The following is a 19,071-nucleotide window of genomic DNA, read 5'->3' as shown; positions in this document are numbered from 1 at the left end:
GCATTACTAAAGAAAAAAGAACTCTCTCACCTGTCTAATGAGTATAATCAATTCAGAAGAAAACATTTTTGCAATTTCAAGGTATATTTTAATTGCCAATAAGTTCCCATGATTTGCTTAAGAAAAAACTTTCAGATGTGTACCATTAGGATGAAATTCTTGGGAGGAGTAGAAGGGTCATGATGGAAAACTTCTTGCTGCTGGGGAAGAGTTGTTTCAGTGGGTGTTGGTGTCAAGATATTCAAGGTACCTCAAATTACATTCTTTGAAGCTGTTTAAATTATGAAAACTTTAAGGATGCAAACTTCAAAATGTGTCAGAGGCCACATGTATTTTTCAAAATTCTCTAGGAGGAATATAAGCAGAAGATATAAAGACCCCAAGGCAGAGTATCACAGGGATCCTTTTATAGATGTGGGTGTAATGGGTGTAAGAAATATTCCTCCTCAGTATAATAAATATTGTCTAAGTCACTATACAAACTAGTAGCAATTTCATGTCTCACTTGAGAGGAAGTGATAAAAATATGAAAAGAGATGGCTTTTACCAGGAGTTTTTGTTTCTTAGCACTTTAAATTTTCAAGAGAATTTAACTAAGCAATCTAGCTTAGGGTTTTCCTCCAGTCTGAGTGTAGTATTCCTCTTCTTGGAAAATTAAGATCCTGTGACGTATCTGTCAAATTCTCTGTAAAATACAATGTTATTTTTGAAGAAATGAAAGATCACTACCGAATCATAGGACAGAGATGCATGGGTTTGTTTTTCCCTGAGGGACCCATGTCTAGTCAGGAAAATGCAGACACTGGTGACAACCTTTTACTAGATGGAAAATTACCAGCACTGATTTTCTTTTTTACACACATTTAACCTTTCAGGAGAAGTACTAATGTATAAGGGATCAGATGTGCATTTTTTCTACAGCTTCTCCCAGACACAGCCCTCTGCCACGTAGTGGCCACTTGGCTATAGCCCTGGCACAGTTGTGGCCATGCAGGCATCCGACCAGGAACAGCCTTTCTGGCTGATGCCTGCTGTGCTTCCCTCGGCAGTGTTTTTTCCCTTTCATTCTTCAAATTTTTTATTACTCCATTAGTGACAAGCTTTGAGCTTAAAAAGATCAGGTGGAAAATTTCCTAAACATGTAGACAGAAGAAAACAAAATAAGTTTTTCTGCTAAGAAGCAAATGGTGGCGTATTTTCAACAATTTTATGAAGATACTACTGTGTGCCAGATGATGTTTTTGTGTGCCACAGATATAGAAGTTTTCAGATTCAACTAAATGATATATACTGTATAGTTGTACTTTTAAAAAATAACCATTCAGGCCAGGCGGAGTTGCTCATGCCTGTAATCCCAGCACTTTGGGAGTCCGAGGTGGGCAGATCACCTGAGGTCAGGAGTTCAAGACTAGCCTGGACAACACGGTGAAACCTGTCACTACTAAAAATACAAAGTTAACTGGGCGTGGTGGTGCTTGCCTGTAATCCCAGCTACTCAGGAGGCTGAGGCAGGAGAATCACTTGAACCCTGGAGGTGGAGGTTGCAGTGAGCTGGGATTGTACCACTGCACTCCAGCCTGGGGGACAGAGTGAGACTCAGTCTCAAAAAAAAAAAAAAAAAAAAAATTAAATTTTAGGATTGTTTTAGACTTATAGAAAAACACTGGAGATAGTAAAGCAAATTCCTGTAAACCCCATCCCTCCTTTTCCTTGTCATCAGCACCTTGCATTAGTGTGGTACATTTGCTACAATTGATGAACCAATACGGATACATCGTCATTAACTAAGGTCCGGACTTCAGTCATATTTCCTTAGCTTTTTACCTCCTTACTTTTTCTGTCCCAGGATCTCATCCAGGACACCATAATGCATTTAGTAATCTATGTCTCATTAGGCTCCTCTTGGTTGTGACGATTTCTCAAGCTTTCCTTGTTTTTAATGACCTTGACAGGTTTTAGGTCTTACTGGTCAGGTGTTTTGTAGAATGTCCCGCAATTTGGAACTGACTGGTAGTTTTTTCATGATTAGCCTGGGTTTTTGTTGTTGTTGTTGTTCTGAGGAGGAAAACCACAGAGGTGAAGTGACATTTTCATCACCTGTTATCAAGGGTACATTCTATCAACATGATGTATCACTTGATCATCTGGCTCAGGTAGTCTGTCAGTTTCTCCACTCAGTTTTCTTTTTTTTGCTCTTTTCATGACGTACTTGTTGGAAGGGGTCACTGTGTGCAGCCCATGCTTAAAAAGTGGGAAGTTATGCTCCACCTCTTTGAGGGCAGAATATCCTGCAAGAAGATTTGTCTATTCTATCCAACTTATCTAAGTATTTATTGATATCGGTAGAGACTCCTGGGTATTTATTTTCTTCTTTGGGTTATAATCCAAAGCTACTTTATTTTCTTGCTCAAATTGTTCCAGCTTTGGCCATTGGGAACTCCTTGAATTAGCTTCTGTGTCTCTTTGACATGACCCATTGTTGTCTTTCTGTGTGTATATGTGTGTATTTGTTACGTGTTGTGTTTGTTTTATATTTTACTCCAGTCTCATATATTTCCTGCACCAATCTGAGAATCAGCCATTTCTCCAAGGAACCCTGGTTCCTTTTGTTGGAGAATGGCTTTAGAAACCAAGATCTGGGTAACTTCTTTTCCTTTCTATTTGAAATTAATAAATCAGTTTTTTAAAGATGTCTTCAAACCTCTGAAATGTTAGCATTTTTCATTTAGCACTAGTGTCTTCTCTTTGATTAGTTATAATCCCTTGCGTTTATATAATACATCCGTGTGAATTGACCAGTTTTTACTATTAAAAATAATTAATTACAACAAATCATCTGAAATTTTTAAACTGTGGCTTTTATTTGCTATTTTTAGTATTCTGAAATATGCATAGCATATGGCACTGTATGTACTGGGTGGCTAGGCAGCAGGATGGGGTAAGCCTTAGAATCCACTTTCCTTGCTATTGGGGCCAGCAATTTGCAGTAGAAGTCTAAATGATCCTGCTTTATTACCTAATGACTCACCATTCAGGATCTGAATAAATGAAAACATCTGCCTTTTGAGCCCATGGCTACGTTGCTGTTGGTGCCTTGGGTTCAATCCCAGGTTCGTTTCTCCATAGCTAGGCACACCTTTTAAATTAACTTTGCACTAATGTCCAAAAACAATGAACCAAGAAATAAAATTATGTGAAGACAACCATAGAATTGTGGTAAATAGCAGCCTGTTTCTCTGCTGCTGGTGTCATGAGTCTCCTTCCATTCCAGGCCTGACGGAGATGGCGGTCTTCAGTTGTGAGGCCCACAATGACAAAGGACTGACTGTGTCCAAGGGAGTGCAGATCAACATCAAAGGTAAGCAGCAAGGCCAGGTTCCCCATGCACGTTCTGGGAGCTGGTGAGGGTGCTGCGTGAGCTTGCTTTTTAGTCCTGGCTTTCTCACTGATGTTCTTTGTGACCTTGGTCAACTCTTGGTTTCAGTGTTCCCCTATGAAAAGTGGAGATAATGACAGAATCTACCTATTGTTGAGACTTATTGATTTAATACAAGTAAAAGTACTCAGAAGTACTTGGCATATAGGTCCTTGATAAACATTCACTTGTTTAGTTCTGCTCAGTCCAAGAAGAAAATAAGCTAAAAATGTTTTCTTTTGATCATATTCGTTCTTATTTTCTCTTTACCTCTTCCACCCAAACTACTCATTAACCCTCGAAGAGCCCTGGGGATGAGGCTGGCTTGGGGCATGATCTAGGAAATGGACCCTGTCCTTCCCAGGTCAGTGGGGGCCTGACATGAGTCTCTGCCACCAACTGACTCAGGGAGACAGAGGAAAAGCAGGGATCAGATCACTCTTCTTTGGAGCCCAGTGTTCCTATCCCTCTTCCTCCTAACTCCCTCTTCCTCTTGCTTCCTCTGAGCTAAAATTTCACTAGGCTGAGCTTGCTTGGCAGTGAGTTATAATAACAGAATTAAAGGCACACATTTGAAGGCCCCTAGGCTAGTGGAGACATTTCAATCCAATCTACCTTATCCTCCTTCTGTGTGATCAAAGGTATTAAACTTGAAATTTGAAAGAGAAGGAAAACCTACAAGTAGGCTTTTATCTCTTCTTAAATCATCCTCCTTAATGTGTCATAGAAATTCAAACAAATTTTATGTTTTACTGTTTGATCTTAATTTAAATACTGAGAAGTAATTATTGGGCTCATGTTCCTTCCATCTTATCCTTAGGAAAACAGTGCAAGGAAAAAGCAGAGCTTCTTTAATAAAAAAGGTTGAGTACATACAGAAGGAGATTCAAAATTACAAAAGAAGTTCTACTCAAAAAAGGTGCTAATTTTAGTTTCAGCAAATCAGCGGGACAAAGGCTATGAAAGGGCATATTCTAAAAGTTCACTGGGATAAAAAAATAAGCAAACTAAAAGTTATTACTGGAGGAAGTGTATAACTTCCTTCCTTCATCAGAAATCTCATTATTACAATTTCCAAAAGACATGTTGGGAATGTCAAAAATTTGTGAGTGGGTGTGAGTTTGTAAAGACATCTTCATAAAGTATAAACTTGTTAAAATTTAAAAATGTATAAAATGAAAAGCACTTCTTCAATTTTATGCTTCCCTCAGAATTTTAGCTAAGATTTTATTCTATTAGATCATTCCCAAAACTTCTGTTTTTGGCTTTCATTTATTGTAAAATTTATATCAAAAAAACCAAGTCTCCCTTCTTCTAATGTGTAATTACTATGGTATATGTGGTCAAATTTTGGTCTGGAAAGGCAGATACTGTAGGACAATTCCACAAATAATCTGCTGAGGGAAGTGAGTCAAATGCTATGCTAATTCTTCCCTACTCCCCAAGCTGCGTGTCTACTAGCAAAACCCAAACTCCTAAATGTGGCACCCAAGGCACGCTTAATGGTCTTAACACACCTTCCTCCTTCTCTCCTGCTCATTCCATCATCACCTTTACCCTTACCACAGCCTCCCTGGGCCTCATCCATGGCTCACCGTTTTTATTCCTCTCTGCAGCTCCATGGAGCGGGGCTGTTACTATCCCCATTTATAGAGGAGAGAAACTTATGTAGTTGTAGACAGGGCATGTAATTGTGCCCAGGGCCATATACCAGGTCAGGTGGTAGACCAGACTCATAGTCCCTGCTGGTGTTCCCACCATCTGCTTGCTGTCCTTGGCAGTAGGCCTCCAGTGTTCTGTTGAGGGACATAAGTGCCAGTGTCAGGCAGACCAGAGTTCAAGTCCCCATTGTACTGCTTACAACCGCTCTGTGACCTGATAAGTTTTTAACTTCTCTGATCCTGTTTCCTTAACTGTAAATGGGGATTGTAAGACTACTTCTCTAACAGGATTCCAGGAATGAGCAAAGAAAGCCCTCAAAGTGTCTGGCACATAGTAAGCACACAAAATGTTAGCCTTCATTTTTTATTATAAGTGTAATTATTATTACAAATTCAATTCAGCACAAAGAAATAAGATTCCCCAAATTTAAGATCCTTCTTGGATTCTAATTGAAATAGCTACCCTTGATGCACCTGCAGCTGGGGTCATAGAACACCCATTGGAGGCCACACCCCCTTCCCCTAGCAGATGCAGTTGGCTCATTTGCTTAAATCAATTCCTAGTGTTTCCTGGGCTTGGAAAACTTCTCCTCCTACACATGCACATACACACACCTGCACACGCATGCACATGTGCACACACACACACACACATACTCCTGTGGCACCGCTCTCTTCTGGTCACAGGGTGCTCTTGTTCTCGGTTAACATGGGTCTCCCATACCAGGCCATGTGCTCCAGGAGGGCAGCACTATGACTCTGTCTCTGTTTAGTGCACTAGTACCCAGCCAGATGCACACAGCAGGGTCCATGAACATCTACTCAGTAAAGGACATGAGTATTTCCACATCCTCTTCCAGATCAAAGGTCTCCTCACTTCGTTAGTGAACAGGAAAGTGGGTCTGTATTCCACTTCTTCGGCCCTTCACTGGAAGACTTAGTGCTGGCTAATACAATTACCCTCAGGCGTAGGGAGGCTCCTCTTGAAAACATGTTTCCATTTACTGATCTCAAGGAACAAAAACAGGTATTAATGCATTTGTTTGGTAGCTATAGCCTCTCATGATCTATAACTGTGTTTGTGTGTGTGTGTGTGTGTGTGTGTTTGGTTTTATGCAGCAATTCCCTCCCCACCAACTGAAGTCAGCGTCCGTAACAGTACTGCACACAGCATTCTGATCTCCTGGGTGCCTGGTTTTGATGGATACTCCCCGTTCAGGAATTGCAGCATTCAGGTAAAGCTCCAGGGTGAAGAGGGAAGTAGCTGTTTGGTGCTCTCTGTGGGTCTAGGGAATTTTTCCTCCCAAGGATGGGCACAGAGGGCATTTCTCCACCTCTGTTTAGAGTACCCTGACCTCCCTGCTTCTTGTGTCCCGCTGCATGCACCACTCCATGTCCATGCTCTGCCCATGACTCTGTGTCCTCCTTCCTGTGCAAGGTTCAGGGCAACCAGAAGCAAAATGTGTTTCCAGGGGAGAACATCATGAGACCAGGGACAGTTCATTTTTAAGACCCCAAAACACTTCCCTCAATGAGGACTAGCTTGTGACTGGAAGTTGAAGAAGCCAGGCACTCCCCATTGTGGCCCCTCCTGGGCTGGTGGCCATGAAGGACAGAAGGCCAGCACAAGATAGGTCATCTGTGCTACTGCGTGTAGCGCCTTAGCTCGTGCCATGGGATCCTGGGCATTACACGCCTTGTGGAGTCTTTAGCCATTTTTCACTGCCGCCTAAAATGGGTATGAAACAGTACTACTAGCCATCCTAAAATGATACCTTGCCCATGATGTAAGCACTACTCTTGAGTGTTCACTTTATAAAAATGAAAATGGTGGCAGTAACATAACTATTTACTGAGGGACCTCAGTGACTCAGGGGCTTTGCAAACATTATCTTACTGAAAACACACCAGCACTGCAGGCTCAGAGAACTCACACAGCCTATGAGTGGCAGAACCAGAATGAAGCCCAGGAAGCTCCAATGCCTAAAGCAGTACTCAGAATCATCAGCTCTGCCCTCGGGAGAGACATCGCATTTGGGAGCAGGTAACCGAACATACAGGAATTATCCACTAAAAATATGAACTAATTCTGCCTTTACTTTATCATACAGTAGGGTCAGGAATTGGTTTACTAAATGCCTGGTCTCATTAGTTAGAAATATGTTAACCTGCCACAGGCCAGTCATGCTAACTCAGCTCAAAGAATTTTGTGTTGACGACCAGATGTTTTTACTTGGTAGACAAATTAATTTCTCTGTTCTTAATACCTCCCACTCTTAACTAACAGCTGTGCCTTCCCTGAAGAGTAAAAGCCTGTATTATCCCCAAAATAGCCTCCACCCTCACCAACCACCTCCAGCCTTTCTTAATTCTTACTTAGTATTTTTTGTAAGCCTCCCAAGCACCTGTAAGTGTTAGAAATTCTTATTACATCTACAATTCCTCACCAGGAAAGGCCTTTTTTTTTTAAAAAAAAAAAACACCTTTTTTGAGATATAGTTTACTTTTCTTTCTTTTTTTTTTTTTTTAAATTTGAGACATAGTCTAACTCCGTTGCCTTGGCTGGAGTATAGTGGCTCCACTCCTTGGCTGGAGTGCTCTTGGCTCACTGCAGCCTCTGCCTTCTGGGTTCAAGCAATTCTTCTGTCTCAGCCTCCTACTCACCACCATACCCAGCTAATTTTTGTATATTTAGTAGAGGCGGGGTTTCCCTATGTTGAGCAGGCTGGTCTTGAACTCCTGACCTCAAGTGATCTGCCCACCTCAGCCTCCCAAAGTGCTGGGATTACAGGTGTGAGCCACCACACCCACCTGAGATGTATTTTATATACCATAATATTCACTCATTATTTAAAATATACAATTCAACAGTGTTTAGTATATTCAAGAGTTGTGCAGCCATTACCACTATCTAATTGTGTCTGTATTCATAAGAGATATTGGTCTGTAGTTTTCCTGTGGTAGCTTTTTCTGTTTTTGGCATTAGTGTAGTTTTTGGCATTAGTGTAATACTGGCCTTCTAGAACAAGTTTGAAAGTTGTTGTTGTTCTCCTTCTTCTTCTTCTTCTTCCTCCTCCTCCTCCTCCTTCTCCTCTTTCTTCTCCTCCTTTCTCCTCCTTCCTCCTCCCTGTTCCTCCTCCTCCTCCTCCTCCTCTTTCTGCTTGTTTTCTTGGAAGAGTTTGTGAAAGATTGATGTTAAATCTTCTTTAAATATGTAATATAATTTGTTCTCTTTGTGAAAAGTTTTTCTAATACTAGCTTCATCTTTTTACTTGGTATGAGTCTATTCAGATTTTGTATTACTTCTTGAGTCAGTAGTTTCTGTTTTAGGAACTTGAACATTTCATCTGAGTTATCTAATCTCTTGGGATACAACATAGTACATAGTTTTCTATTATAACCTTTTTTATTCTTTGAGATTAGTAATAAAATTCCCTATTTCATTCCAGGTTTTAGTAATTTGTCTTCTCTTTTATTTTTCTTAGTAGCTAAAGGTTTGTCAATTTTATTGATCTTTTTGAATAACCAACTTTTGATTTTGTGAATTTTTTCTATTGTTTTTCTACTCTCTTTTATTCATTTCTGCTTTAATTTTTGTTTCCCTTTTTTCTGTTTGCTTTGGTTTAGTTTGCTCTTTTTCTAGTTTCATAAGACAGAGGTTAGGTTATTGATTACGTTCTTTTTTTAAAAAAATAGGCATTTACACTATACATTTCCTTGTAAGCATTGCTTTAGCTGCATCCCATAAGGTTTGTTGTTGTTGTTGTTCATCTCAAGTATTCTGTCATTTTCCTTCTGATTTTTTTTCTATTGATTATTTAGAAGTGTATATTTAAATTTTCACATAATTACAAATTTCCCAAATTTTCTTCCTTTACTGATTTCTAATGTTATTCTACTTTGTTTGGAGAATATACTTCATATGACTGTGATCCTTTTAAATTTATTAAGGCTTGTTTTATGACCTAAGTTCTATCCTGGAGAAAGTTTTATGTGCACCTGAGAAGAATGTACTTTCAGCTGCTGTTGGATGGAGTGTTCTGTGCATGTTGTTTAGGTCTGGTTGGTTTAGACTCTTCAGTCTTCTGTTGCCTTGCTGATATCCTGTCTTATGTTTCCATATGTTACTGAAAGTGGGGAATTGATATCTCAACTCTTATTTTTGAACTATTTCTCCCTTTCATTCTATCAGTTTTTGCTTCATATTATTTTGGGGCTCTCCTGTTAGAAATATCCAGGGCCTCTTTCCCTAGAGGTAGGCTTATTTATTTATTTATGAATGATGGAGCTTCACTCTTGTTGTCCAGGCTGGAGTGCAGTGGCTCGATCTCGACTCACTGCCACCTCCACCTCCTGGGTTCAAGCGATTCTCCTGCCTCAGCCCCAAGTAGCTGAGATTTACAGGCACCTGTCACCAAGCCTGGCTAACTTTTGTATTTTTAGTAGAGATGTGGTTTCATCATGTCAGCCAGGCTGAGGTAGACCTTTATATACGTGGACATAACTGAAGCATGGGCCAGCCCTTTTTAAAACTGTTACTAAATTGCTGAGTTGTTGGTAGAGCCTAAGAAGACGTGAAACATGACGATGGTTAGCTTCAGGGAGGCTCTCAGGAAGAGTACCACCCCACCTTGAGACGGCAGGTCTCAGATGACATGAGGTGGGTAGGATGGTTGAAAAGTCTAAAACACCAGGTCACCTCTGATGGTGGAAGGTGATCACACACAAGCTTTACTTCCTCTCTTTCTTCCATGGTTTTGGGTATTCATGATATACATGAAAAATCATCCTGAGACAGCCCAATTCCAGGCCTTTCTTGCCCGTCTTGGATTCTGTGGTGCGAGACATGGTGATTCTGTTCTTGTCCCCCTTGGCTAGCTCAGCCTCCATTCATCCTTTCTCTTTTCCATCTCTGATAGGGTTTCCAGATTTGGCAAATAAGAATACAGGACACCCAGTTAAACTACACGAGTAATCTTGTAACATACCTATACTGAAAAGTTACTTGTTGTTTTTTTGAAATTCAAGTTTAACTAGGTGTCGTATATATTATCTTGCAGTCCTACTGGGGTTAGTCAGCACAAGCTCTAAAAGTTGTCTTTTATATTCTGTCATTAACAGTGTATTCCCATTTTTTGAAGGGACCAAGTATGGCTCTGTAACATTATAGTTTTAAACTCTGACTCGGGAACAGATGAATGTTTTAAATGAGATCCAGATCCATGCACTAGCAGGACACACCCTCTCACTTCCTTTGGTCCTGATTTTCGCTCTTTTCTTCACCCATTTTTGGGCCACACACTCCATTTCTATTTTTAGCTCCCCCACGTACTTCTTGCCACTTATGCTGTCTTTTCCCTGAGGACACACCAAGAAGCACTGTTATAGAAACCGTGTTTTCCTCTAGGAATGTGCTCTCAGCGAGTGTCCCTGTGCCTGGAAATGCTCCCCACATGACTCCGGAAGTGGGAGGAGAGCCAAAGGTTTCCTCCACCTTCGCTTTGGTGGTTGGTCACCAGGAAGTAGGTTGCACACTCTAAAGTGAAAAAACAAAAAGTGATGTCTGCCAACAGCCATCAACAAGACAAGCCTCCAGCTTCTCAGTTCTCCTCTAGTGGCTCCTCAGGCCAAATGGTACCCTGTTGTCACCCACAAGGTCTGAGTCAGAGGTGAAACTCAGCCCCCACACCATACTCATGATATCCGCTAGGGGATCTGGAATTCCAGAATGTTTATTTCTGGCTCATTGACCTAAGATTCAAACATACATAACCTGAAATTACAGTACTGTATACCCACAGCCCAGAATTGCAAGCCCATTATTAACAGCAATACATTTTGTGCCCTGAGGATTTTTCCCAAATTGCTCTCAGTTGTTTGTTTTACCTGATATCATTTTGTCTGTTCTGATTTTATAAGTGCCATATATTAGAGAAAGTTTGAAAAAGCGTGTAATAGAAAGCAACATCCATACTCTCCCTTATCCCCATACTCAGACAGAAGGTGTGCAAGGAAAGAGATGGAAGTTTTGCCCAGGACTAGATTTGTGTTGGGAATTGCCCTCTCTTGCCTATGCATACAGAGATTTGGAGGGGGATGTGGAGAGACTGGTGGAATTCCAGAGGAAAAGATGAGGCAATAGGTTTAAAGGAGATTTGGAGCAAAGATTGCTGGATGAGGGGCACATAACCCTTTCCTATATCTCCCAATTAAAAAAAAAAAAAAAAAAAAGCCAAGAATCTACATTTCCTGTGTGTCCTTCTGGAAGTAAATTTCTGTTGGGGTTAAGGGATTAAGAATAAAGGACACACTTAAATTAGCCTCAGGACAGGTGCATTGGCTCACATCTGTAATCTCAGCACTTTGGGAGACCAAGGCAGGCAGATCACTTAAGGTCAGGAGTTCAAGATGAGCCTCGCTAACATAGTGAAACCCCATCTCTATGGAAAAAAAAAATTAGCCAGTCATGGTGGCAGGCACCTGTGATCCCAGCTACTTGGCAGGCTGAGGAGGGAAAATCACTTGAACTTGGGAAACGGAGGTTGCAGTGAGCCAAGACTGTACCATTGCACTCCAGCCATACTGGAGTGGGCAGCAGAGCCATACTCTGTCTCAATAATAATAATAATAATAATAATAATAATAAAAGCCTCAAGGCAAGAGCAGTGTTCCTCAGGTTACATAATAAAAAGAATGATTAAGAAATGCTGGGCATGGTGACTCACTCCTATAATCTCAGCATTTTGGGAGGCCAAGGTGGGCGGATCACCTGAGGTCTGGCATTCGAGACCAGCCTGGACAACATGGTGAAACCCTGTCTCTACTAAAAATACAAAATTAGCCAGGAGTGGTGGGAACCTATAATCCCACCTACTCAGGAGGCTGAGGCAGAAGAATTACAATGTACTTGAACCCAGGAGGTGGAGGTTGCAGTGAGCCAAGATCATGCCACTGCACTGCAGCCTGGGTAACAAAAGCAAAACTCTGTCAGAAAGAGAGAAAGAGAGAAGGAAAGAAAGAAAGAATGAAAGAAGCGAGGAAAGAAACAAAGAAAGAGAAATAGAGAAAGAGAGAGAGAGAGAGAGGGAAAGAAAGAGAAAGAAGAAAGAAACAAAGGAAAGAATGAAAACAAAAGAAAGAAGGAAAGGAAAGGAAGAGAGAAAGAGAAAGAAAGAAAGAGAAAGAAAAGGAAAGAAAGAAAGAAAGAAAGAAAGAAAGAAAGAAAGAAAGAAAGAAAGAAAGAAAGAAAGAGAGAGAGAGAAAGAAGGGAGGGAGGGAAGGAAGGAAAGAAAGAAAGAGAGAAAGAAAGAGAGAGAGAGAGAGAAAGGAAGGCGCCCATTCTCTAAAAGCAGGATTTGGGAAATAATTCCTTTGAAAGACAAAATAATAAATATTTCAGGATTGGCCAGCACATATGATATCTGTTATCTCTGTTGTATATTCTGTGAAGCAGCCAAAAGAAGTCAAGAATCAAAGAAGTTCTAAGAGAGGAGGAGCTTTATTTTATAGTATAATATGAAGTGTAATTATTATAATTATTTGCTCCGTTACCTGCCACAGTGAGAATTGTTATTTTAGGCATTTTCCTCAGGTGTTCACTTGTTGTCTAAGTGGCATGAGTAACACACAATGATGCTGGCGGGAAAATGTGTGTGTGCCCAGAAAGGAGGGAGGTCCTTCCCCTCAGTGTAAAGGAAGGGCCACGTGCACCGAATGCACGCATGCCCCGCGTCTGACATTCCCACCACCTTACTAACGCCCGGGCCTCATGTTTACTCTTCGTTTAGGTCAAGGAAGTTGATCCGCTGAGTAATGGCTCAGTCATGATTTTTAACACCTCTGCCTCACCACATCTCTATCAAATCAAGCAGCTGCAAGCCCTGGCTAATTACAGCATTGGTGTTTCCTGCATGAATGAAATAGGCTGGTCTGCAGTGAGCCCTTGGATTCTAGCCAGCACGACTGAAGGAGGTAATTCCTGAGGTTCAGAATGAATATTGACCCTAATGGCATGTGATTCAACAAACCCTTCCCAGTGGACTGACTGAGAGTTGAAACTTTGCTTTGTTTGGACTTTGTCTCTGGAGGAGAAAATTATTGAGGTGACTGATGAAAATGGAAATGATAGTTCCTCCATACTTTAAAAGGATTTAGTGATAAAACTTAGCCTTGTTATGTATAGGCAATCTTTTATTTTACATAGGAAGACAATACCAGCACACTTTAAAACATGCCGTCTCACAACACGACAATCAGTACATGTTACCAATACGACAAGCAACACAGAAGCCTTTGGTGACCCCAACATATGTGGGGAATTCTGTCCACCAACAAGCAATCAGCTCTGCAGTGGAGACCAGCTGTATGTCCTCTCATTCAAGTCTGACACTGCATGGAGATAGCTTCAGACCCCACAGGTTGAGGGCTAAATCCCCAGGCCTCTCCTCCCTGCTGTCCCCAGCCCCGGCCTCTAGATGCTAATCACAAATCTGGGCCTCTGGAACTTCTGATTGACCAACTTCAAGTAGTGTTTCCCATGACCCCAGTTTTGTGTCCAATTAATTTGCTGGAACAGTTCACAGACCTTAGGGAAACCCTTTTGTTTACCAGTTTATCATAAAGGATATTATAAAGGATTTTAAAAAAAGAGAGAGAGATCCAGAGGGCGCGGCATAGAGGGAAAGGGCATGGAGCTTCCATACGTTCCCTGGGCACGCCATCTCTAGGAACCTCCACATGTTCAGCTATCTGGAAACTCTCTGAACCTGCCCTCTTGGTTTTTTTTGTCAAAGCTTCATGACGTCAGCATTCCTTCCTCCAAGTTATGGTCAGGACCCCCTTTGTAATAAGGGTCTTATGACCCACAGTCAGAAAGATAGGGACGATTAAGGCCAGGTGCAGTGACTCACGCCTGTAATCCCAACACTTTGGGAGGCCATGGTGGGCAGATCACAAGGTCAGGAGTTCGAGACCAGCCTGACCAACATGGTGAAACCCTGTCTCTAGTAAAAATACAAAAATTAGCCAGGTGTGGTGATGCATGCCTGTAATCCCAGCTACTCGGAAGTCTGAGGCAAGAGAATTGTTTGAACCCAGGAGGCAGAGGTTGCAGTGAGCTGACTCTGTCTCAGAAAAAAAAAAAAAAAAGGATTGGGAAGATTAGAGTCCTGCACTGAGGCACGTGAAAGGAGGGCAGGAAGAGGTCAGAGAGATTGTTTCCTGAGGCCTGCCCCTGAGGCATAAAGCACATCATCATAGCAAAAGATTCTAACCATAGCTATGAGAGTTGTAAGCCAGAAACCATGGCAAAAACCTGTGTGTGTGTGTGTGTGTGTGTGTGTGTGTCTGTGTGTATAGGTTATTATATATATGTACACAAACATACACACATAAACATATATAGACACATAAAATAACCCCACAAGTCCATTAAAATATAATGGACTCATTCAAATGAATAGGTTTAAGTGCATCATATTTTCTATTTGTTCTATCTGTAATTTGTTCTCCTTTTCTTCTTTTTCTTTATTTAAAAATATTTTATTTCTATATTCTAATATTAATATATTTATGATTCTATGTTTAATTTTTTATGATTCAATTTTTAATTTTTTGTTGAGCTTACTAGCCATAGCTCTTTTTCTGTTCTTTTAGTGGTTGCTGTAGGATTCATGGTATGCATATTTAACTTAACACGGTTTACCTTCAAGTAGTTTATACCCCTTCATGTATATTCCATTTTCCCCTTCAGATGTTTTTGGCTCTTGTTGTCAAACATTTTACTTTAATGTATCTTCAAAACCCATGCTACATTGTTGTTATTTTTGTTCAGTCAACAATCTTTTATAGAGAGATTTATATAACCAGGAAAAACACGTTTATGCATATAGTTACCATTTCTAGTAGTCTTCATTTTTTGGTCTTTATATTTTATCTGGTATCATTCTCCTTCTTCCTGAAGAACTTTTTAAAAAATGATTTCTTATACAGTAGTGTGGATCTGGTGGTATGGTATTCAGCTCCTGTAGTGTAGGAGAAAATATTTATTTTACATTTCAAGTCTTATTTTAATTTTTAGCCTTCATTTTTGAAAGGTATTTTTACGAAGTATGGAACTGTATTCACAGTTTTAGTTTAGTTTTTTTTTCCTGTCAGTACATTAATAGAAGTTGCTCCACTGTCTTCTTGCTTGCATTGTTTCCCACATGAAATCTGTGGTCACCCTGACTTTGTTCTTCTGTATGTAATGTGTCTTTTGTCCCCATTTTCCCCCATAACTGATTTTGAGCAATTTAATTATGACATGCTTTTGTGTAATTTTATTTATATTCCTTGTATTTGGAGTTCATTGGACTTTTGGGGTCTCTGTGTTGTTTACATCAAATTTGGAAAAAAAAATTGGCCATTATTTCTTCACATATTTTTTTCTTTTTCTACCTATCCTGTCTTTTAAGGACTCCAGTTACATATATATTAGGCCATTTGAAGTTGTCTCATAACTCACGTATGATCTGTTATTATTTTCCCCTTCTTTTCTCTATGCATTTTATTTTGGATAGTTTCTATTGCTATGTCTTCAAATTCACTCATCTTTTTTGGTGCAGTATCTAATCTGACTTTAGTCCTATCCAGTTTATATTTCATCTCATACACTAATTTTTATCTCTTTTTGACATTTTAATGTCTAAGTTTTGGTCCATCCAGAATGCAGTTATAATTACTTTTCTTTTCCTTTCTTTTTTATTTTCCTTTTTTGAGACAGAGTCTCATTCTGTTTCATAAGCTTGAGTGCAGTGCCAATCATAGCTCACTGCAGTCTTGAACTCCTGGGCTTAAGCAATCCTCCTGCCTTCACCTTCTGAGTAGCTGGTACTAAAGGCTTATGCCACCACACCCAACTAATTTTGGTACTTCTTTTGGTTGTTATTGGTGGTTTGTTTTTGTTTATTTGGTAGAAAAAGGGTCTCACTATTTTGCCCAGGCTGGTCTCAACCTTCTGACCTCAAATGATCTTCCCACCTCAGCCTCCCAAAATGTGGGATTACAGGCATGAGCCACCACACCCAACCTTTTCATAACTGTTTCAGTGTCTTTTGTTGCTCTCCTAACATCTATGTTATTTGTGGGTGGTTTCAACTGATTCATTTATGGTCCACTCTAGATAGTATTTTTCAGGTTCTTTGCATGCCTGATAATCTTTGATTGGATTACAGACATTGAGAATTTTATAGTGTTGGATATTAGATATTCTTGTATTTCTACAAGTAGTGAGCTTTGTTTTGAGACACAGTTAAGCTAGTGGGAAAGTTTAATCCAGGAGGGTCTTGCTTTTAAGATTCGTTAGGCAGAACCCCAGCAGAGCTCAGTTTAAGGTAAATTGTTACCCACTGCTGAGATAAGACTATGCAGTGTTTCTTGAATCATTAGACTTTCCAGTCTGATTGATGAGAACAAGTACTATTCTTGCCATGTGTGAGGCCTGGGTACCATTAAATTGTTTCATGTAGTTTTTTTCCTATTTTCCTTTAGAGTTATCCTAAAGATTCTGGTGCCTTCTCCTGGGTATTTGCCCTTCTTAGTTTATGCCCTTACTTTCATGGAGCCTATTCTCAATTAGCTTCCACAGAACCTATACATAAAAAGTAAAGATTGTGGGATCTTGCATGTCCTTGTGTAGTACTGGCTTAGTCATTTTTCCAAATATAGAATTTTAGGTTGAAAATTACTTTCCCTCAGATGTTTAAAGGTATTTTTGTATCATTTTTTAGCTTCATGGGTTCCTATGAAAAATTCTGGTAAGCTTTCTGTATGAAGTGCTTTTCAGTTTTAGTTTTTAGAATATCTTTTCTCTTTAATACTGGTTCTGTGATAAGCTGTGATGTGCAATTTGTTTTGGTCATTATCATGGGTATTCAGTGGCCCCTTTTACCTGGAAATGCAAGTCCTTTGGTCCTTATACTTTTTTCCCCCCTTTGGAAATGTTCCACTCTGTTTTTTCCAGAAATTGTGTTAGACAATTATTAATTAGACCTCTTTGATTGCTTCCTCAATTTTCTTTTTTCAAATTGGCCTATTTTCTTTCCCTTTTTATTCTACCTTCTTGGAGATGTACTTGATTAATCTTCCAATTCTTCTATCAAGTATTTTATTTTACTTATTGTGTTGCTAATTTCAAGTTTTTTTCATTGACAATTTTTTCTGGTTCAATCATGAGAGCCTTTTCTGGATATCTCATTTTTAAAATTTGTTTATTTGTCTTTAGTTTTCTCTAGTTACCTACAGTGGCTTAGTCTCCTCTAAGCACTCTGTTCTGTGTGGTTTTTTGGTCCCTGACATTCAGGAGGGAGGCTTCCCTAGACCTCTGCCAATTTCTGCTGTCTGCTCCAATGGAAGAGTGAAGAATCATTGATTTGATTGGAACTCTGTGAGTGTGGGCAGAGTTTGTAGGCTTCACTATCAGGTGAATGGGCAGTGATGTAAGTATTTTGATCCAGATACCCCTAAGTGTCAAAATTGGTTCCTTTCCTCTGTAGCCACTCACTTCCTCTAGAAAAGAAGTCTTCTGCCCCAGGAATTAAACATGGCTGCTGATATTCTAGCCGCCAAGCAGGGGAGGAGGGGAAGGTAGAGTCCTTGTCATTTAGCGTACAAACTTTCATTTATTTCCTCAGTTTTCAGCCTGGTTCCTTATTATGCTTCCATTCTATAGGTGCCCTAACTTTAGCGGCTTTTTGCTTCAGAAAATAATTCACCCTGTCTCCTGTTAGATATTTGAGGGCATGTTTGCCAGGTGGGTAGGGATGGAGAAGACAGACTTTGAGGAGCAACTGTTTCTTAACCAGACTTCCAATCAATCTTTCCAGTTTCGTCCGCGTTTTACTACCTGGGTCCACAGGTTCTGAGCTGCTCTGTGGTTCTCTGGGGGAACACTGGCTTGCTGAGTCAATTACACCTTCTTCGTCTCTTTTTCAGCTTTCAAATATGTGTTGAAATCTCTCTCTTACTGTTGACTCCTCTTTGCCTTGTGAGTTTATATCTTTTTTAATTCTTTATTGTCATCATAGAGGGGTTTTGGGAGGAGGCAGACATACAGACATATTGTGTTGGCCATATTTATCCTCAAATTCTACAACAGGTTTGAAAGTGTGTGACTGATTTCCTAGGCAGCTTTAGCTGTATGACATTTTCTTAGCTGAAATTCATGTTAACTTTATGATTCCTGTTTCTGGAATCAGCAGAGACAAAGAGGGTTACGGTATCCTTTTGTTTTCCTTTCACACATATCTGATATATATATAATTTAACCTCCCCTAATTACAACTACAGGCAACAGTTTGGTGTATATTATTCCACTTGTTTTTATTCTTTCTAGATGTAGAAGATTTATTTTTTTAATTTCAAAAATGGATCTATACATACCTTTTACAATCTGATTTTTCCCCAATTGGATTTTTTTTATATCAAAACACGTATTAACTAACTCTTTCCAGTGGATGGGTTGTAAGTATTCCACTGGAAAATGTATCAAAATTTGTATTATTATTATTTGAGACAAAGTCTCACACTGTTGCCCAGGCTAGAGTGCAGGGACATGATCTCAGCTCACTGCAACCTCCAACTCCCAGGTTTTATCATAATTATTGACTGGGCATTACATTTATTTCTATTTGTCACTATTATGCTGCAATGAATATAATACCATCTACAGATTAAATTCCTGGAAATAAAATACTTGGTCAGAGAGCATATTATTTTCAATTTTAATGGATGTAGTTAAATTCCTCTCTCCCGAAAAGACTATAGTAATGATCTTGACTTGTGTCCCAAATTATTTTATACACATACATACATACGCACTCTCTCTCTCTCTCTCTCTCTCTCTCTCTCTCTCTCTCACACACACACACACACACACACACACACACACACGGACCTTGTTTTGTTTTGTTTTGTTTTGTTTTGTTTGAGATGGAGTCTCACTCTGTCACCAGGCTG

The 19,071-nt window shown here is 39.9% G+C and overlaps 1 protein-coding gene across 2 annotated transcripts in view; it reads left to right on the top strand.

The window, feature by feature from the left end:
* The window catches only part of MERTK (MER proto-oncogene, tyrosine kinase), a 136,137-nt gene that overhangs the window by 63,342 nt on the left and 53,724 nt on the right, over nt 1–19,071 (top strand). For both annotated transcript variants that reach the window (XM_032243685.1, XM_032243686.1), the window contains exons 5-7: nt 3,272–3,358; nt 6,196–6,311; nt 12,864–13,047. In XM_032243685.1, the coding sequence (XP_032099576.1) occupies nt 3,272–3,358; nt 6,196–6,311; nt 12,864–13,047 (387 nt within the window). The remainder of the gene's footprint in view (nt 1–3,271; nt 3,359–6,195; nt 6,312–12,863; nt 13,048–19,071) is intronic.

The sequence above is a fragment of the Sapajus apella genome, unplaced genomic scaffold (assembly GCF_009761245.1).
Source record: "Sapajus apella isolate SASKATOON/1434 unplaced genomic scaffold, GSC_monkey_1.0 scaffold52, whole genome shotgun sequence".
Lineage (NCBI taxonomy): Eukaryota > Metazoa > Chordata > Mammalia > Primates > Cebidae > Sapajus > Sapajus apella.
Note: the sequence above shows the minus strand (reverse complement) of the source record. Positions and strands in the feature narration are given on the sequence as shown.